Source organism: Oryctolagus cuniculus, chromosome 2 (assembly GCF_964237555.1).
Source record: "Oryctolagus cuniculus chromosome 2, mOryCun1.1, whole genome shotgun sequence".
Lineage (NCBI taxonomy): Eukaryota > Metazoa > Chordata > Mammalia > Lagomorpha > Leporidae > Oryctolagus > Oryctolagus cuniculus.
The window spans coordinates 175,411,415-175,427,237 of NC_091433.1; the positions used below are offsets into that span (position 1 = coordinate 175,411,415).

General features: G+C 46.9%; 1 protein-coding gene across 4 annotated transcripts in view; it reads right to left on the bottom strand.

Moving 5' to 3' along the window:
* Nucleotides 1-15,688, bottom strand: part of ZNF512 (zinc finger protein 512) — a 39,969-nt gene extending 24,281 nt beyond the window's left edge. The window contains exons 1-2 of one of the 4 annotated variants that reach the window (XM_070069293.1): nt 15,486-15,688; nt 14,887-14,945 (exon numbers count right to left, since the gene is read on the bottom strand). In XM_070069293.1, the coding sequence (XP_069925394.1) occupies nt 14,887-14,945; nt 15,486-15,515 (89 nt within the window). In that variant the 5' untranslated portion in view covers nt 15,516-15,688. The remainder of the gene's footprint in view (nt 1-14,886; nt 14,946-15,485) is intronic. The other 3 variants (XM_070069294.1, XM_070069296.1, XM_070069295.1) reach the window with 3 other exon arrangements.
* Between the last annotated feature and the right edge of the window lie 135 nt (nt 15,689-15,823).

The window sequence follows — 15,823 nt, forward strand, 5'->3', positions numbered from 1 at the left end:
ACAAAGGAGGGTCCAGAGTAACATTTTCTATTAAGTCTTTTCACAAGAGGATAACCAAGTTAGTTAGTTATGTAAAAAACCTAAGAAGCCTGATATAAAAACAGAATATAGGTCATAGTCTACCCATTACTATGGTCGATCTAGCCCAACAAGTACAATTATTATTATTATTATGGATTCTTTCATTGTAATCAGAGTAACCAGTGCACATCAGTGATCACTTTGTAACCCAGCTGGGCAGCCCTTGCTAAATCTGGCTAAGAAAGGAGGCAAAGTAGCAAAGTTCTGTGACTCTTCAGAAGAATCCCGGGATCCGTAACCAGGCAGGCCGATATTCCCATCTCTCTGACAGAGGGACGGGAGCTAAGGGCATCCCTGAGATCGCAGAGGAAAACACTCTGCAGGCCCAAATCTGATCCATCTGCCTTTTCTCTCGGCTTCCTCCTTAAACCTGATGCTAGGGCTGCTCTGTAATGAGGCAACACCATACTCAGCTCAGAGCTAGAGGAAGGATGCCATCTTGTCTGAGGTAAGCAGGCCAGAGAATTCTGGAATAGTACATAGTGGGGGCCAGACTGCCAACTCTAAGACAGGTCAGTGTGTCAGACAGCAGACATCACGGCAAAGGACCACACATTCTTCCTGGCTCAGCAGGCTGCAGAGCAAGACCCCAGGACTTCCCATTTCCAGCTACATCCTGCTTGAGATTCAGGGTTTAGAATGAGCGCTCTGTCTGCTGAAGGGAAGATGCTCCATGGGGCAAAGAGTAAACAGCGGGAGAGGAGGCAGCTCACTGCTGTGGTGTAGACAAGAAATGAGGTGGGCTATCAGTATGGTTTTGTAGCAGAGAAGAGAAGTTCGCAGAGTCAAGATACCACTCTAGAGGTACATCTGCCCAGAACTACACATGGAGGTAGGTTTGTAACAGCAGGAAGCTGGAAGTAACACAGGTGACCATCCTTAGCAAAATGCATAAATAACCTGTAGTAGATGCCTACAATGGAATTCTAGGCAGCTGTAAGAAACGATAAACCAATTCTACACTTGAAGACACCAACATAATTAAGAAGCACACTGTTGAGTGAAAAAGCAGGACAAGATCTCTAGTACAATGCCATGTTAGCACATTAAAAACAAACGAACGTGGAGAGCCGTGTTATGTTAAAAGGATTCATAAATATTTGAGGACAAACCTCCCACTTGCCAACCTGGTTTCCTCTGGGAGGGAAGGGATGGGAATGGAAGTGGAGCAAACATAACAGATACTGATGGTGTCAGTAAGCCACAAATAGAGAAGAATGATCTCCAGCTCTCTGCACGTGAGGTCCAGAGAAGTCCTGGTTCTGGTGTGGTGCATAAACCCACTACAGCCCATCCCTATTGCTGATTACAACTAAAAACTTGGGACTCTGAGAAGCAAACCAAACAAGTGGATTGTGGGTGCATCCCTGGGGAAATGACACACACAGGGTGAGTTTCCCACTTGTATTTTTGCAATGGGGTGGGCCCCACTTGCAGAGCAACATGGGCAGCTTAGAGCCCAATAACAAAAAATATTTCTGGTCAGAGAAAACAGGAAAAGGTGTCCCTGTGGGCCAAAGTGTAGCAGGATGTGAAGGAATCCTGAAGAGACAGGAAAAGAAGGCCATCTCATAATTCCTAGCAAAGACTAGTGAAGATTTTCAAAGCTGAAATAAAATTAGAACTAGCATGACCCAAACCAATGTAACAAAAGCTCAGAGAACTGAAACATGATTTGAAACACCTGAGGAAGTCTCAGACTACCCCTTGACCTATCCATGCTTTGGACAACCCAATTCATCATATAGCAAAGACTAAAGCAAAACAGCTGAGATTTTAAAGAGTGCCCTCAGAAAGCAAGACAGAACTTACACTCTGAACCTAAATTAGTTGCCTACTAAAACAAAACCAGCAACATCCCCAAAATTATAAGAGGACCCAAAGTCTTACAATGTTGGGGGTAAATTACAAAATTACGCAACATGTAAAGAGCATGGGACCTGCGTTGTGGTACAGCAGGAAATGTCACTGCCTGAGATGCCAGCAACCTATATGGGCACCAGTTCGTGTCCCAGCTGCTCCACTTCTGATCCAGCTTCCTGCTAATGGCCTGGGAAAATCAGCGCAAGATGGCCCAAGTGTTTGAGCCCCTGCTACCCACATGGGAGACTGGATTAAGCTACTAGCCCTTGGCTTCAGCCTGGCTCAGCCCTGGCCTTAGCTGCCATCTGGGGAGTGAAACAGCATATGGAAGATCTCTATATTTAACACTGACTTTCAAATAAATAAATAAATCTTAAAAATAAAAAGGAAAATACATATGAAATGAAGGAAAAGGTAAGAATTATCAATGAAGAATCAGAAATCATAAAAAAGATTTAAATGAAACTTTAGAACTGAAAAATATCTGAAATAAAGTTCAATAGCAGAATGAAGATGACAGAGGAAAGAGTCTGAATTTCAACAGAAATTATTCAATCTGAAGAATCATGAGGGGGAGCAGAGTGGAAAATAGTCAATAGAGCCGGCGCCGCGGCTCACTAGGCTAATCCTCCGCCTAGCGGCGCCGGCACACCGGGTTCTAGTCCCAGTCAGGGCACCGGATTCTGTCCCGGTTGCCCCTCTTCCAGGCCAGCTCTCTGCTGTGGCCAGGGAGTGCAGTGGAGGATGGCCCAGGTGCTTGGGCCCTGCACCCCATGGGAGACCAGGATAAGTACCTGGCTCCTGCCATCGGACCAGCGTGGTGCGCCGGCCGCAGCGCGCCGGCCGCGGCGGCCATTGGAGGGTGAACCAACGGCAAAGGAAGACGGAAGACCTTTCTCTCTGTCTCTCTCTCTCACTGTCCACTCTGCCTATCAAAAAAAAAAAAAAAATAGTCAATAGAGCCCTGACAACCCGAGGGTCAATATTTAAGGTCCAACTCAGGGGTGGGCATTCGGTGCAGTGGTTAAGTTGCCACTTGGGGTGCCCAGCATCCCTTATGAGTATACATGGTTGGGGCTGGCATTGTAGCATAGCAGTTAAGGCTACCCACGACACTGGCATTCCATGTGGTTGCCACTTTGTGTCCTGGCTACTCCATTTCTGGAGCAAATCCCTGCTAATGGCTTGGGGAAAGCAGCGGAAGATGGCACAAGTGTTTGAGCTCCTGCTACCCATGTGGGAGACCCAGATGAAGCTCCTGGCTCCTGGTTTCGGCCTGACCCAGTGCTGGCTGTTGAAATCATCTGGGAAGTGAACCAGTGGATGGAAGATTTCTCTCTTCTTCCCTCCACTTTTCATAATAAATAAACCTTTAAAAAATATATATGCTTGGTTTGAGTCCTGGCTACTCCTCTTCCAATCGAGCTTCCTGTTATTGTGCATCCTGGGAGGCAGCAGGTGATGGGTAAGTACTTAAGTCCCTATGACCTACATGGGAGACCCAGACTGAGTTCCAGGCTTGGCCCAGCCATGGCTGCTGTGGCCATCTGGAGAATGAACTGGAGAATAGAAGATCTCTGTCTCTCTTTTTTAAGATTTTATTTATTTGAGAGGTGGAGCTACACAGAAAGAGAGAGACAGAGATAGAGGTCTTCTGTCCACTGGTTCACTCCCCAAATGGCTGCAACAGCTGGAGCTGGGCTGATCTGACGCCAGGAACTTCTTTCAGGTCTCCTTCATGGGTGCAGGGGCCCAAGCACTTGGGCCATTTTCCTCTGCTTTCCCAGGAAAGCTGGATTGGAAGTGGAGCAGCTGGAACTTGAACTGGTGCCTTCTTCCTTTCTTTTTAAAAAGAGATTCATTCATTCATTCATTCATTTACTTACTTACTTACTTACTTGAAAGACAGAACAAGAAAGAGAGGGAGAAACAGAGAGGAAGAGATCTTCCATCTGCTGTTTCACTCCCCCAAATGACAACAGACCAGGCTGGGCCAAGCTGAAGCCAGGAACCTAGAATTCCATCGGGGTCTCCCACATGGGTGAAAGGGACCCAAGTACTTGGGCCATCATTCACTGCCTTCCCAAGGACATTAGCAGGAAGCTGGATTGGAAGAACAGCAGCCAGGACCTGAACCAGTGCTCTGATACAGAGAGCTAGTACTGCAAGCAGTGGCTTAACCCACTGAGCCTCAACACTGCCTCCTCTGCCTTTCAAATATAATGAAAATAAACAAAAATTTTAAACATGTGGGATGCAACTAAGCAGTACTTAGAAGCAAACTAAAACTCTAAATGCTTTTATTAGTAAATATCTAAAACCAGTGACTTCAGATTTCATTTTAAGATATCTTAAAAAGAAGGAGGCCGGCGCCGCGGCTCACTAGGCTAATCCTCCGCCTAGTGGTGCCGGCACACCGGGTTCTAGTCCCAGTCAGGGCACCGGATTCTGTCCCGGTTGCCCCTCTTCCAGGCCAGCTCTCTCTCCTGTGCCAGGGAGTGCAGTGGAGGATGGCCCAAGTGCTTGGGCCCTGCACCCCATGGGAGACCAGGAGAAGCACCTGGCTCCTGCCATCGGATCAGCGCGGTGTGCCAGCCGCAGCGTGCCAGCCGCGGTGGCCATTGGAGGGTGAACCAACAGCAAAAGGAAGACCTTTCTCTCTGTCTCTCTCTTTCTCACTGTCCACTCTGCCTGTCAAAAAAAAAAAAAAAAAAAAAAAAAAAAAAAAAAAAAAACGAAGAAGAAGAAGGAGCGGCATTGTGGAGCAGTGAATTAAACCTCCACTTAGGATGCTGGCATCCCAGACCAGACAGAGGGCCTGTGCTCAAGTCCTGGCTCTGCTTCTGATTCCAACTCCCCATTGGGAGGCAGCAGGTGAAGGCTCAAATGCTTGGGTCCCTGCCACTCAGGTGGGAGAACCAGACTGAGAACTCAGCTCCTGACTTCTGCCTGCCCAGCCTTAGCTGTTGTGGGTGTTTGGAAGTGAACCAGTGAGTGGAAAACCTTTCTCTGCCTGTCTCTGTCTCTCAAATAAAATGAAACCTATAGATTAAATATAAATTAAAATGTAAAAAAAAAAAAACCACACAATTTTTCAAAAAAAGAAGAAAAACTCATGAGCTAGAAAACAGACCAAAAAAATCTGGTTTGTTAGAATGAGCACAGAATTGACAACTTTGTAACTAAAATGATCAGAGGAAAAGATACCACAAGTAACTAATATTAGAAATGGGAGGGGAGGGCAGCTCTATGGTATACGGGTAAAGCCACTGCCTGCAGTACTGGCATCCCATATGGGTGCCGGTTTGAGTCCCAGCTGCCTCTTCCAATCTAGCTTTCTGCTACAGTCTGGGAAAGCAGAAGATGGCCCAAGTCCTTGGCCCCTGCACCCACATGGGAGACCCAGAAGAAGCCCCTGGCTCCTGACTTCGGATCCGCACAGCTCCAGCCGTTGCAGCCATCTGGGGAGTGAACCAGCGGATGGAAGACCTCTCTCTCTCTCTCTCCCTCCCTCTCTCCCTCTCTCTCTCTCTCCTCTCTGTGTAACTCTGACTTTCAAGTAGATAAATAAATCTTAAAAAAAAAAAAAAAAAAGAGAGAGAGAGAGAGAGAGAGAGAAATGAGGGTATGGGGCTAGTGCTGTGGCGTAGCAGGTAAGGCTGCTGCCTGCAGTGCTGGTGTCCCATATGGGTGCCAGTTCGAGTCCTGGCTGCTCCAATTCTGATCCAGCTCTCTACTATAGCCTGGGAAAGCAGTAGAAGACGGCCCAAGTGCTTGGGCCCCTGCAACTGCATAGGAGACCAAGAAGCTCCTCCTGGCTCCCAGTTTCAGATCGGTGCTATTCCAGCCATTGCAGCCATTTGGGGAATAAACCAGCAGATGGAAGACCTCTCTCTGCCTCTGCCTTTCTGTAACTCTGTCTTTCAAATAAATAAACAAACCTTTTAAAAAAATGAAAGGAGTTATTACTGTATATAATAGAAATATTAAAATAATGAGAATATTTGGGATAACTTTAAGCCAAGAAATTGATAATTCAAGATGAGTACATTTCTGTGTGTTTTTTTTTTTTTCTGTTTTAATACAACTTAGCAAATCTGACACACGAAGAAACTGGAGGAGCGGGCATTCAGCCTAGTGGCTAGTGGTTAAGATGTCCACATCCCATATTGGATTACCCAGATCTGATTCTGAGCTCCAGCTCCTGACTCCAGCTTCCTGCTGATACAGAGCCTGAGAGACAGCCATAATGGCTCAAGCAGTTGGGTTCCTGCCACCCGTGTGGGGAAACCAGGATTAAGTTCTTTGCTCTTGGCTTCAGCCTGGCTCAGTCCTGACCATTGTGGGCATCAGGGAAGTAAACCAGTGAATGGGAGCTTACTCTTCTTCTCTTTGCTTCTATGACTCAGTTTTTTTAAAAAAAATTTTTTTGGCCGGCGCCATGGCTCAACAGGCTAATCCTCTGCCTAGCGGCGCCGGCACACCAGGTTCTAGTCCCGGTCAGGGCACCGGATCCTGTCCCGGTTGCCCCTCTTCCAGGCCAGCTCTCTGCTGTGGCCAGGGAGTGCAGTGGAGGACGGCCCAAGTGCTTGGGCCCTGCACCCCATGGGAGACCAGGAGAAGCACCTGGCTCTGCCTTTGGATCAGTGCGGTGCGCCGGCTGCGGCGGCCATTGGAGGGTTAAAAAAAAAAAAAAAGAAAGAAAAAAAATTTTTTTATTCTTTTTTTTTTTTTTTTTTTTGACAGGCAGAGTGGACAGTGAGAGAGAGAGACAGAGAGAAAAGTCTTCCTTTGCCGTTGGTTCACCCTCCAATGGCCGCCGCGGCCGGCGCACCGCACTGGTCCGATGGCAGGAGCCAGGAGCCAGGTGCTTTTCCTGGTCTCCCGTGGGGTACAGGGCCCAAGCACCTGGGCCATCCTCCACTGCACTCCCGGGCCACAGCAGAGAGCTGGCCTGGAAGAGGGGCAACTGGGACAGAATCCGGCGCCCTGACCGGGACTAGAACCCAGTGTGCTGGCGCCACAAGGTGGAGGATTAGCCTATTGAGCTACGGAGCCGGCCAAAAAAAATTTTTAAAAGAACTGGAAGGGCCAGTGGTATAGTGGGTAAAGCTGCTGCCTCCAATGCCAGCATCCCATATCGATGCCAATTCAAGTCTGGCTGCTCCACTTCCAATCCAGTTCCCTGATAATGCACCTAGGAAAGCAGTGGAGAATGGCCAATGTTCTTGGACCACTACACCCACTTCTAGGTCTCTCCCACATAGGAGACCTAGAAGCTCCTGGCTCCTGGCTTTAGCTTGGCCTAGCCCAAGCCATTGCAGCCATTTGGGGAGTAAACCAGTGGATAATAGACTTCTCTGTCTCTCCCTCTCTCTCTCTAATTCTGCCTTTCAAATAAATAAAACCAATATTTTAAATTAATTAAGAATTAGGGGCCAGTGCTGTGGCTCACTTGGTTAATCCTCCGCCTGTGGCGCTGGCATCCCATATGGACGCCGGGTTCTAGTCCCGGTTGCTCCTCTTCCAGTCCAGCTCTCTGCTGTGGCCCGGGAGGGCAGTGGAGGATGGCCCAAGTGCTTGGGCCCTGCACCCGCATGGGAGACCAGGAGAAGCACCTGGCTCCTGCCTTCGGATCGACGTAGCTCCGGCCGTAGCTCCGGCCGTAGCGGCCATTTGGGGTGTGAACCAACGGAAGGAAGACCTTTCTCTCTGTCTCCCTCACTATCTAACTCTATCTGTAAAATTAAAAAAAAATTTTTTTTAATTTAGAATTAAGAAACTGGAAATCTAAATAGCCCTAGGCAAGTATCTATTAAAGAAATGTAGACAGAGAAAAGCAGACAGAGATATAATATAATATCAGCATCTTAAGTCATTTAGGTGTAACTGCTAATTTAAATTGGGTAAAGGCAAATGAGCAGAAATGTATCAAATCCTTTGTCCCTGAAAGACTCCAAACCCAGAGAGTTTCATGCTGAATGTCATTGTAATAATGTTTAAAAAAAGAGAAGAAAGAAGGAGAGGCAGTTGGCCTAGCAGGTAATACACCTGTGTCCCATCAGAGTTGAGTTCGATTCCTGTCCCTGGCTCCAATTCCAGCGAGACAGGACAGAAACAGGACTCACTAAATCACACCCTTCCCTGCCTTACTGTGTGCATCTCCAGCTGCACACCTGTCAGGAGTGCCCAGACTCTAACTGCCAAAGACCCTTCCTACCCTGTTAGAGATTTCCCCAATCTACAGGCATGCTCCGAACAGCCCAATGTGGCTGACATGTGACCCTTTTGGGGTGGCAGTAGTGAGCAACACCACCTTTCTGAGCAGGTCATGTGCAAGCAAATACCAACAACGCTCTTGCAGAATCAAACCACAGTGTCCTGTGCCAAAGGGGATGAGCCAGAAATCCAGGCTGGGTGCAGATGCTGGTGCCAAGTGGAAACCGCCACACTCACCTCAACCCCATAAAAGCACCGGATCAGCTCCCACTGGAGACCCAGTCAGCAGGACCTCTTCCCACCATGCTGTCTCCCTTGTGTTTGAGCATTAAGCCCCAATAAACCTTGTCTGAACTACATGTTGGCCTCTAAACTTCTATTTGCAAGGGAGCCAAAGAATCTAAGGTTGGTAACATTTGTGGCAACTCTGGTGGAACCTGCAAAAGGTTTCCCCTTGGGGAAGACCAAGATCAACCGGAGGGACAGAGCCCCTCTCACAGTAGACAAGCAGCCCCTGAATCTTTCTTTCAGTGTCTCTGCAACTGGTGAGTTCTCTTCTGCTCTCCCGGATCCCCATCCATCCCACTCAGACAATGTTTCTATTTCTCTTCTCTGCTTGGCTCTGTCCTGGTTCCCCTTTACCCTCTCTGGCTGTCTTTTGTTTGGTTTCTGTTTGGGTGGTCTGTAAACACGTGGGACAGGTTGAAATGCCAGGCTTCTGGGTTCTTGGTGTGAGCAGTCTAATAGATCTATCCATAAGGGCTCCCAGGACTGAGCAGGTGTCAGATAGGTTGCATCTCAGTCCCGGTCTCAGGTTTTGAGTCTCCAGGAGCTACAATTTTTGGTTTTGGCTTCATTCTTTCTGAATACTCCTCCCACTCCACATCTTTTTACTCCACAAGCTTGCCTCCCAGCACATCACCTCACACCTCTCCATCACAGCAGCATTTGGCTGGAGGGGTGGGTGGAGCCTGCCCCCACAGTGTAGATTCAAAGGAGCTTGCAGGGAACAATCCCATGCTGTGTAGGTGTCCAAAGAGGCATCTTTGAGGTCTTTCCTCCTTTGAACAACCCTGGCACCCCTGCCTTTTCCCTCTCTGATCTCTCGTTTCTCTTTCCTCCCTGATGCTTGTATCTGCAGGTAGGGTCAGAACCAAGAGCACTTGTATTGACACGTAGCCACATGGTGCATGGTTGTGGAGACCACATCCAGCTCCCGGACCTTTCATAATAGACCACAATCTCCATTAAAAGGCACATAATGGGAAAACCCCAAGTATCCTCAGGGACTCTCCCTGGGTTTCATTTTAAGCAACTGGGAAAAATTTAGGTTGGATGGCTTAACAAGGAAAAAGTTATTTATTTCAATACTATTTGGCTTCTATACAAGGATAAGGAGACATGGCCCATGAATGGGTCACCAAATTGTAATACTAGTCTCCAGTTGGATTTGTTTTGCAAATATGAAGTAAAATGAGGAGAGACCCTCTATGTTCTATCAGGACACCAAGCTTCATGATTCCTGTGGAGTTTGCACGGCTAGCATTCCTCAGCCACCACAGCACACAGACTCTAACCCTGACCTTCTTACTGATCCTATCTTTAAAACCCTGCCCCTCAACCCTCATGGGCTTCCACCCCTCATGCTCACTGGCATCCCCGATGCCATCCCCGGTATCCTCCCCACCCAACCATCCACTCTATCCTAACTACCAAGTTTAAGGCCAAGGGTGGACCATATATGGAAGAGACAGTACCCTCATAAAACCAGAGGACTTAAAGAAATCCAGAATTAAAGAAATTCCAGAATTAAAGAAATTCCAGAAGTTCTTGGAGCATGGGTTGATTAAAGCTGCTCAATATCCCTGCAACACCCAGATTCTCCCAATCAAGAAGCCAAACAAGGAGTATTGATTATACCAAACCATGGCCAGTATATAAGACAGTTATCCCCACCCAACCCATGGTTCCAAACCAATAGACTCTACTTACTCAAATACCTGGAGATGCCTAATACTATATCGTCCTAGACTTAAAAGATTTTTTTTTTTTTTTGTATTCCCCTTCACCCAGCATCCCAATACCTTTTTGCCCTTGAGTGAAGACACCAAGTTACTCATGAAGCCACACAATACACATGGGCCATGCTCCCTCAGGGTTTCAGATAGTCCTCAGCAATTTGGAAATGCCCTAGCAAGAGAATCAAGAACTGACCCTACACTGGTTCAAGTCCTGGCTGCTCCACCTCTGGTCCAGCTCTCTGCTATGGCCTGGGGAAGCAATATAAGGCAGTCCAAGTCTTTGGGCAACTGCACCTGGATGGGAGACCTGGAAGAACCTCCTGGCATCAGAATAGCCCAGCTCTGGCTGTTGCAGCCATTTGGGGAGTGAACCAGAAGATGGAAGACTTCTCTCTCTTTCTCTCTGCCTCTGCTGCTCTGTAACTCTGCCTTTCAAATAAATAAATAAATCTTTAAAAATATTTTTAATAAAGAGAATTGACCCTAAAAAATGGTACACTTTTATTACAATATGAAGATGACTTGTTGATCAGCTCCTCTTGGTGAGATTCTGATTACATACTAATAATATAAAAACTTTAAATTTCAGGTCAGAGACATGGCACAGAGAGTAAAGCCACCATCTGTGATGTCAGCATCCCATACAGGCACTGGTTCACGTCACGGCTGCTCCACTTCCTATCCAGCTCCCTGCTGGCCTGGGAAAAGCAGCGAAGACAGCCCAAGTGTTTAGGCCCCTGCCACCCACATTGGAGACCTGGATGAAACTCCTGGCTCTTGGCTTCAGCCTGGCCTAACCCTGGCCATTGAGGCCAACTGGGGAGTGACCAGTGGATGGAAGATCTGTCTCTCATTCTCTCTCTATAACTCTGAATTTCAAATAAATAAACCTTAAAAAGAACTTTATATTCTTTTTTTTAAATACCTATGAAATTTAAAGTCTTGCCCTCAAAAGCCCATATTTACTTACAAAGAGCCCAATATCTGGGTTTTTATTTTGTCCCAAGAATCCCATTCCCCAGCTGTTGACTGCAAACAACCTATTATTTCTCTACTAGTCCCTAAAACCAGAAAACATCTTCAGGGATTTCTGGGAATGAAAGGTTCCTGCTGTATCTGGATCCCAAATTATGAGCTCATGACAGAACCCCTAAATGAAGCACTAAGGGGCAAAGAGTGAGAACCTCTGTACAGGGACCCAGAATACCAGTGGGTAAGGCCCAACTTAGAAAAACCACTTACTCTTTATGGCTGTGAAAGGTTGGGAACTGCCTCAGGAGTTCTGACTCAAAGGTAGGGTCTATCCAGAGACCGATGGGCCTTTCCGTAAGAGCTGGACTGTGTGGCTCAGGGAAGGCCCGGTAGCCTAAGAGCACAGTTGCCACTGCACTGTCAGTCAACAAGGCCTCTAAACTAATGACAGGACAATCCACAGAGGTACAAACACTTAACCAGGTGCAGACACTGTTAGAGATCAAAGGGGTGGGGAAGAAGAAAGATAAAAGGAAAAAAGCAAGTGTCCCTATTTACAGATTATCATGATTGTTTACTAAGAAAGTACCAGATAATCCAGGGGCCTGCGCTGTGACGTGGCAGGTAAAGCTGCCACCTGCAGTGCCAGCATTCCTATATGGGCTCCAGTTCAAGTCCCAGCTGCTCCACTTCCAATCCAGCTCTCTGCTATGGTCTGGGAAAACAGTAGAAGATGGCCCAAGTCCTTGGCCCCTGCACCAGCATGGAAAATCCAGAAGCTCCTGGCTCCTGGCTTCGGTATGACCCAGCCCTGGTCACTGTGGCCATTTGGGGAGTGAACCAGCAGATGGAAGACGTCTCTCTCTGCCTCTGCCTCTCTGTAACTCTGCTTTTCAAATAAATAAATAAATCTTTAAAAAGAAAAAAGATTAAATTCACAGGATTTAGGAATCCCTTTCTATAGGTCTCTTTATTTTTAATAAGTGCTTTAACCCACTTTCCCTAGAAGATCTTATGAAGATTTATTTATTTGGAAGTCAGATAGGCTCAATGGCCAGGGCTGTGTAAGGCTAAGGTCAAGAGCCAGGAGCTTCTTCCAGGTTTTCCGTGTGGATGGCAGGGGCCCAAGTACTTGGGCCCATCTTCCGCTTTCCCGGAACATTAGCAGGGAGCTGGACCAGAAGTGGAGCAGCTGGGACACAAACCAGTGCCCACACGGGATGCAGCACTGCAGGTGGTGGCTTTACCCCACTACACTACAACACTGGTCCCTCTTTTTTTTTTTTAAAGGACTCAACAAAAACAATTTAAGTATTTCATGCTATCTACTTATCAACTCATGGCATATTATTATCTGTGAAGAAACAGACTGATCCCAAGTTCCCTTCCCATGAATGTACCAAGAAAAAGCTTTGTTTTGATAGGATGACTATCAGAGTTAGAGTGACTTTACAATTTGCGGTCACTCTTGTGCCAACTCTGATCTACCAAGAATTTTTAAGAGCCTCTAGTTTTTTTCTAGGTGCAAAAATTTAGATTTCATTAGAAAAGATTTCAGTTCCCTTCAGTATCCTTCATAGACTTCTCTAATTCTGCTTAATATTTTAAGTTCTCCATGATTTCTTCTACTTTACTCTTTCCCAATATCACTTCTCACCACTGGTGTATGTCGAGAAATAGTGCTTTAACCACTTTCCATAGAAGACCTTATGAAGACACTAGAGAGGAAAATATCATATTTCCTATTACTTTCTATAGTTAATGATTCCCAATTCTGTATTTCAGATCAGCTCCTCTGAGGTTCAAGCCCATTTATGTTTGTTCCATATACTGCTCCTCATTCAGCGACTTCTAGTTCAGTGAATGACTCCAACATGGATCTGGTAGCTAAAGTCAGAAACCCACAGACGATCCAACCTCTCTCTTCTTACACACCTCTAGCTATCACAACCTGTACAAGTATATCGGGAATATTCGTACTGTTACCTCCACAAGCCGCACTTTCTTCATTTCTCTCTCAGCTTTCTAAAAATCCACCCTTCAGTAATTGAAGATGAAACTCGATGAAGGGCAGGATGGGAGAGGGAGTGGGAGAGAGGAGGGCCGCAGGAAGAAGGGAGGTTGGGGGTGGAGGAGCCACAACAATACAAAAGTTGCACTTTGTAAATTCACATTTATTAAATAAAAAAAAAGAAAAAGAAAAAAAATCCACCCTTCATAACGCCGCCAGAGTGAACTTTCTAAAACCAACATCTGGCCATGTCATCCCCTCATTTAAAACCCTCCCAGGGAGCACCCTTGTCATCTCTTGCTAGGTGACACCACAGGATGCATCTGGAAGTGCCTCACCAACTGCCAGCTCCATGTTCCTGATTTCTCAGTCTCTAGAACTCCACTGGACCACTAATCTGCAGGCGCGCATTTCCCCTTGTATTCCTTCTATATGTTGTGCTGTAGCCAGAGGGTCCTCACAAGACACAAGCACCATGCTGCTTGGATTTTTCCAGCCACTAGAATCATGTGCCAAATATACCTCTTTTATTTATAGAGAACAATTTTTCAAAAAGTTCTTGGAAAGAGGGAATTTAAAAACAAATTTATTGGGGAGTGAACCAACAGAAGGAAGACCTTTGTCTCTCACTGTCTATAACTCTACCTGTCAAATAAAAAAAAATTAAAAAAAACAAATTTATTTTAGCACACACACAAAAAAATAAAATAAAACAAAACCCTCTCAGGGAGCCAGTATTCTGGCTCTTTAAATAAGTGAATCTTAAAACAACAACAACAAGAAAACCTCTTCAGGATAAAATCTAAACACCTTAGCATACTATTAAAGGCCCTTTATGATCTGGCCCCAGCTAACCTGACAATGATTTCCCTGCACTCACTCCATCCTCCATGCCAGTCACACAGAACTACTTGCTAACCCATTAACTTCTTTCACCTGCTCACAAGCTGTTCTGAAAAATTCTTTCTCCTTCAGGTTAACTGTATTATTCCTTGACTTTGACTTAGGAGTGACCTGCTCACTCTCACTCCCCTTCCCAAAGCTTATTAAATTTTCATTTTAAAATATTTACATAGCACACTGTATTATGTTGATCTACTTGCCTGTCTCCTCCTTTAGACTGCTTGTTCTGTTTTTCATGTTTGTACTACACAGCTGGTACACGGCAGGCATTTAATAAATGTTAGCTGAATGAAAGAGTCCATCTGAGAATTTCTAGTCAATGAGAATCTTTTCTTTTGGTATTAGCCATGGAAAAACTTACCACAGTCGGTATACAAAATAATTAACCAGAATTGCAGTCAAGTAATTTGAAAATACAAGGATTTCTTACAGCCATTTTTATTGCCTTTCTCAAGTTCATCAACGTATTTATGAACACAAATTGGAGGTCTGGAAAAACACAGGGCTACCACCATTGAGTCATACGTTCCGTTTTTATTATAATCTGTACGTGTTTTCCTTTTTCTCCCCCACACTAGGTTTAGGCCAGCACTGTCCAATCCAGTAGCCACCGGCCACAGGTGGCTACTTAAAGTCAATTAAAATTAAATTAAAAATTCAGTTCCTTAGCCGCACCAGCCACACATTTTCAGGGCTCAAAAGCTAATACGTGGCTAGTGGTTATGATCCTGGACAGCGTAGAAACACATTTTCTCCAGTTCCACTGGACAGCGCGGGCGACACAATTATAAAAGGACCTGAGAAAACCTCACTTACTTCTTGGCGCCCACGCTCCTCGGGCTCCTCTGCTGCTTAAAAGATGTGGGTCCCGGAGTCTAGCAAATCACAAGCACGCCAGTGAGTGCCAGGGACGTCGGAACCTCGACCACAAAAAAAGACAAACTCCCCCCACCCTGTGCCCCAATGACGCTCTCTCCCGGGGCAGCGATCTCCCACGGAGGAAGGCAACACTCTTCAGGAAAAGTGCGCCGCCCTATCTCCCGGCACCGCAGACGCGGCTGACAATACCACAGCCCTCCTCTTCCTCCATTCTCAAAGCCTCGTCCCAGTGACAGGCTCCGAAGGGGGCGGGGGGGCGGAGAAAACAAGACAACGGATCTGCGAGGCTTCGGGGATAGAACACGAATAGAAACTAACGGCAATCTGCCGGGGAACTGAGTCCAAGGACATGGGGGCCAGGCAGCAAAAAAAGTGGGGGGAAAAAGAGGGGGGAAGGTGGGTCGGATCTAGAAGGGTGGGGCCTACGATGGGCTCTGATAAAACCAACTCTGAGCGTGGGACAAAAGCGAGGGGCCGCGTGTTCCGGGCTCGACAGCGCTACCTCTAAAGCATAACGGTCAAACCGAGAAACTCACGGCGGGTACTGCACCGAGTCTGGAAGACATCACTGCCTCTCCACGCCTAACAATTTCACCCAAGGGCTCCGGCCAGACCAACGCCACTTCCGCTCTCCTCGCCTCTCCCGGATGTGGACTTGGCGCCGCCTAGCCCTGTTCTGCACGTCTACTTCCGCCTAGCAGCTTCCGAGGGGGGCTGCGGCCGGAGTGAGTCACGTGACAAATCACCCTCCGATTCCTCCGAGACCCCGCCCCCAGTAGGCTGGGCCCGGGGAACGTGTGGGAGGGGCGAAGGGGCGGAGTTTGGGGGTCTCAACCCGCCCGCGGGACCTCTCTCTCCTGTTGCATCCGTTCGC